At 39.6% G+C, this 5,219-nt stretch overlaps 1 protein-coding gene across 2 annotated transcripts in view; it reads right to left on the bottom strand.

Moving 5' to 3' along the window:
• The window catches only part of ltk (leukocyte receptor tyrosine kinase), a 79,645-nt gene that overhangs the window by 8,845 nt on the left and 65,581 nt on the right, over positions 1–5,219 (bottom strand). For both annotated transcript variants that reach the window (XM_016675956.1, XM_016675957.1), the window contains 3 exons: positions 4,909–5,070; positions 4,584–4,703; positions 91–277 (listed from right to left, as the gene is read on the bottom strand). In XM_016675956.1, coding sequence (XP_016531442.1) covers positions 91–277; positions 4,584–4,703; positions 4,909–5,070 — 469 coding nt within the window. The remainder of the gene's footprint in view (positions 1–90; positions 278–4,583; positions 4,704–4,908; positions 5,071–5,219) is intronic.

Below are 5,219 nucleotides of genomic sequence, written 5' to 3'. Positions count from 1 at the left end.
TGCAGTGACATTAAGTCAGTTGTCCAGAAGTAACGGTCAAATTTCCCACTTGAGCACCTGTCGCCTAAACGTCTGTGTGTGGATCAGAACCTGAGCAGGGTGATGTTCTTGCGTGGAACCTCCTTCAGGTCGCTGAGCGACGCGGCCTTGCCTGCGAAGCAGTAGTTGGGGTTGTAGTCGGTCATGATGGTGGAGGAGCGGATCTTGCTCAGCTTGTACTCTGGGCTCTGCAGACGCCGTCGTACTGCGTGCAGGTCGTTCTTCCTGCGGTACCACACTGCAGACAGAAGCAGAACCAGACGTTAAACGGTGTTACTTTTACTTTGGAGCTTTTAGAAAAGTCCAAACCTGGACTTTCTCAGGGAGCCCAGAGCTGCAGAGGCAGCCTCTGATCTGCCCGGGTAGGAGTGTTAACGCAAGGAGAGACCAAGCCACGTCGTAGAGTCACAGCAGGGCATCAAGCCAATTTAACATCAAGGACACTGCAAAAACACAAAATGCTGCCAGGTTTTGTTGTTTAGATTTTAGTGCAAATGTCTTATTTACACTTGAAATAAAAGCAAAACTAACTTACAAGTAACTTTTCAGCAAGACATAGGAGCTTTTTAAGTTAGATTAGTTCAGGAGTGTCAAAAAAAACTAATTTCCGTTTTGGGCCAAATCAAGATCATGAATGCTCTTAAAGGGCCGGTGGTGCCAGAATGTATTGATAAAACCTGTCCACAAACTGATAAAATATAAATGATTTCTGAAAATTAAATATTATTATTGAACATCTTTTCAGTCCCTCCAGGATTTCGTGATTGTTTTTGTGATTTTTTGTAATAAAAATCAAAGTGTTGTGGGACTAATTTGGAAATATTTGCAATATTTGCGCTTATTTATGATGGTAAATGTGACTTTTTATCATCTACTGTGTAGATCATGGACTATAATCTGAGTATGAGGCTGAGGCAGCTGTTTAGTACAAGTAATGTTTTTGACAATTTTTGAGAAAAATCTGCAATAAATTCCCAATGATGTATTAGCGCTAAAAAGTGCAGGGATTTGGTGATTTTGTGTGACTTTCTACGATAATTCACAAGAAACTGGAGGGACTGATTGATATAGCTTCGCAGTAAACAGATAAAAACTAAAATTTAAGTACACTTTGTGTTTAGAGGGCCATATAAAGCAACGGCAGGCCAGATTTGGCCCATAGGCCTCGAGTTTGACACGTGGTTTAGATATTTCTGCTAGAATAAACCAAATATTTTGTTGATATTTTGTGTTTTTGCAGTGTAGGGAGCATTAGAGCTGCTGATGTGGGATGGTTTCTCCTCGGTTAGCGCTTCTAGTCGCCCTTGTCCCTGTGAGGTTGGACTCACCCGCTGTGGAGGGGCAGCCCACGTCCCCGATGCAGGTGGGTAGTCTGCCAGGGAGGGGGAGTGGCGTGCGGGGAAGGACGAGCCGTCGAGCCATCGCCCGGTGCAGATGCTGGGGACTCGGGAGGAGGGTGGAGGTAAGGACGGGCAGGAGGTGAAATGAGGAGGAAAAGGCAGGACGGGAGGAAGAGGAGGAGGAGGAGGAAGAGGAGGAGGAGGAGCACCCAGGGCACAGACTACCTCCCTGCATGGGGGAGAGCTCAGGTGGAGAGACACCATTAGGCTGAAGGGAACGTGAGGATTTCATGCTGCTTTTAACAGTCACCGATTCACAAAACAGCTCAAAACTTTAAAGAAATATCTGTCATTTATTCTCTGCTTTAATTACTTACAGGCGCACAGATTTACCCACAATGCAGCTGGTTAAAAACATCACTCAGACACTCAGTTTTCTCTCAAACACCTCTTTCTTCAACCCATTTTTTATTTTAATTTCCAATTGTTCCAGTTTTAACTGAACAAAATGAAGGATGAGTTTCTTTTTATTCATAACATGATTTTTCTAAACTGATTGGACTAATTTTAAAAAAGACCTTGCTCTGGTAATTCTCAGTTTGCTGTGTTACAAACGCAAACTTCTGTGTATTTTACAGAGCATTTTGTTGTGCATTATGTTTTTTTCTTTTTTTTGCAAAATAAAAACAGAAAAATGTGATGTGCTTTGCCCCTCAAGCCAGTTTTAATCCTTTAACATCTGCAAGTTGTTATGTTAAACTCCACTAAAAATATATATTATCTGGATTAAATCTCACTGTTTTGCTTTGCGAAGTACATGCAGTATTTAATCTGTTGTGTTTATTTGATTTAAATGTAACTTATAAGATCTTATGTGAACACTGCAAAAATACAAAATCTTAAAATCTTGAAGTAGAGCTACTCTTACTTGAGTAAAATGTTGGGCTACAAGCAACTTTAATAAGATGTAGGAACTTCTTTAAGGTAATAATTCCTATTAAAAATTACAGTTATATGTGAAAATAATCTGCTAGCAGAACAAGACATTTTAACTTATTATATAGGAAAAATATATAGTTTCATTGACAGATTATTTCACTTATAACAAGTACTTTTTAAATTAATTTTAAGGAATTGCTGACGTAAACTAAGCTTAAATATCTTGCTGAAAAGTTACTTGTAAGTTAGTTTTCCTTTATTTTAAGTGCACTGAAGTATTCTAGAAACTAGATCAGAAATACTTTGTGTTTTTACAGTGTAGGCTGTAAGTTTAAGTAAAACAGACAGAAAGACGTTTCCCCAGCAGAGCTGCTTAAAATTCACCCAGGTTGTTAGTAGAGAACCTGCTTTTCATGCAACCTGAAAATTACTCCTCTGAGAATCAGACGAGTCAAACTTCAGGCTCTGCCTTCCCAGTTTCATGTTGCAGCTGTCAGAAAGTTGGTCTTATTTTCCCAATAATCCTTCACTGTCCTATTTTACTGCACATGCAGTTCTGTGCACAGCTGAATCTGCACTTAATAAAGGTTTCTACTGTGTAGCGGCTTGTGAAATCAGTTCAGAGTCTTCAGGTCCGTGTCATGATGAATATTCACAGTGCTATGCAAATGTATTCAGGTCCTTTGAGCTTTGGCACATTTTGCTACAATCCAGCTGTAAAAATAATCATATTTTGAATGGATTTTGTGTGATAGATCCACACAAAGTAATGTATAATTATAAGGTGAAAGAAAAACAGTCTTTTATAAATAAAAACCTGGGAAGCATGTCATGCATTTCAATTTTTAAGAACCACCTTTTGCTTCAGTTTTGACAGGTTTTGCTTTTTCATCCACATGATTTTCTCATTTTTCTTTGGAAAAGCTCAGATTGGATGGAGAATGTCTATAAACTTTTTATTTCTGGGGTTTGACTAGGACATATCCTGATGCATGTTTCGGGTTGTTGTCCTGTTAGAACAGGAGTGTTCAACTTCTACACTCTAAATAATCATTTTTACTTCCAGGTCGGCCAAATAAAACTCGTTTAGAGCCGCAAAGGTCAAAACTTAGGAAAGAAAAAAAAAGACAACTTACAGCTCTTAAAATGTATCTACTATCCAAACTGTGTTATTTTTAAAGATATATCACCTTTTCAGATTTTTATGATTTAAAATAAAGAAAAACAGAAAATTTAGCTAAAACAGGATGGATCTTATTTTACTGCAGGACAGAAAAGTACAAGAAGAACAGATGTAAAAGGAAATTCAATGTAACTTCTGAGTTAGTTTCGTCTTAGAGTGTTAAGCAGAATTATTTTGTAATATTTTGTGTTTTTGCAGTGTATGATGCTGGATATGGATGCATCTCATATTTTTTGGACTTCATGCACTTCCATTTGTTGGCTTAGTCACATAAAATCCCCCCCAAAATCAAATTTCTGGTTGTAATATGAAAAAGTTCAAAATACAGGAAAATATTTGCAGATTTATGTTATGAAAAACACAATTTTATGCAATTTTTGAATACATTCTACTGCCTAACTGGACCGGATATAACCTCCAACATAAAAATATATATTTTAAATATTCTGGCACTCCCTCTTCTAAATCCTACATCACAATGTGCAATTAGTGCTGTTCTGTATGGCATTTGCAGGTTTCAGTTTCGTTCTCCTTGTCCCAAAACAAGTGAGAGGTCAGCCATGACTCTTTGGTTTTAATCTTTACGTTCTGATAATCATGATTATTTTCTCCACTGAATCGTGGGGGATGACATTTGCTGCTGTTTATTTTCAGGTTGTACGTAACCAGGAAACGGTTTGCAGTTAAATGTCAAAGCTTTCTGCTCTAAAGACATTTATAGCATGTCATGCTTTCATCAGAACAATCGCTAAACTACAGGCACTAAATAAGACTTTGGTTTCTAATCACCACCCTTTAATCTGCCGTTTACTCCTCCGTTCTCTTTGGATTGTATTTACATTGAGTCGACATAAAAGAGAGCATCAGCAGACTGACATGCTGTAATAAAAAGGTTCAGACTGTTGGCAACCTTTAACTCAGAGCAAATGCTTTCCGCTCCTTTAATCTTCTGGCCGCTGAAAGGGTTATTTTCAAAGTTTCTCAGCCCTTCCAGTGGTTAGTAGAGTCTGAAAGCTCAGGCGCTCACAGCCGGTGGAAGGAGGAGGGAACCGACTGAACGCAGAGCTGCAGGAGTCTCTTACTGAGGATGACGCCGGCGCAGACCAAAGCGACGCCGCTGACGACGATGGAGGCGACGACGGCCAGGATCAGCGACATGGGCAGCTGGCCTGGAGGGACGGGGCTCGGCGGGGCTGGAGAAACTGAAATAGAAAGGCTTGGTTTGTCAGTTTGTAGGTTTATTTTGAGCCAAACTCAATAAAAAGTAACAGGTAAAATATATATGCACACAGTTACTTGCTTAAAAGTTACTTGTCTGTTAGTTTTGTCTTATTTTAAGTGTACTAAGATGTTTGCAGTAGAAACCAGATAACTTTTTGAGTGTGTGCTTGTGGCGTAAAAACTGACCTGCCGCACTAACACACGTTACGTTGTCGCTGGCCAGGAATTCATCGTCGTCGCAGAGACAGATGACGAGGTGAGTGTCCTCTTCTCGTTTGCAGCTCTGCGTCCGACAATGGCTGCAGTTCAGCTCCACCTTGATCTCACACTCACCGTGACCCTCCATGGCTGTAAGGAGCAAAAACGGCACGGATTAAACACCTGAGTAAAAACGGCACAGATTAAATACCTGAGCAAAAACGGCACAGATTAAATACCTGAGCAAAAACGGCACAGATTAAATACCTGAGCAAAAACGGCACAGATTAAATACCTGA

The sequence above is a fragment of the Poecilia formosa genome, unplaced genomic scaffold (assembly GCF_000485575.1).
Source record: "Poecilia formosa unplaced genomic scaffold, Poecilia_formosa-5.1.2 Scaffold123, whole genome shotgun sequence".
NCBI lineage: Eukaryota > Metazoa > Chordata > Actinopteri > Cyprinodontiformes > Poeciliidae > Poecilia > Poecilia formosa.
This window is presented reverse-complemented; position numbering and strand designations above follow the sequence as displayed.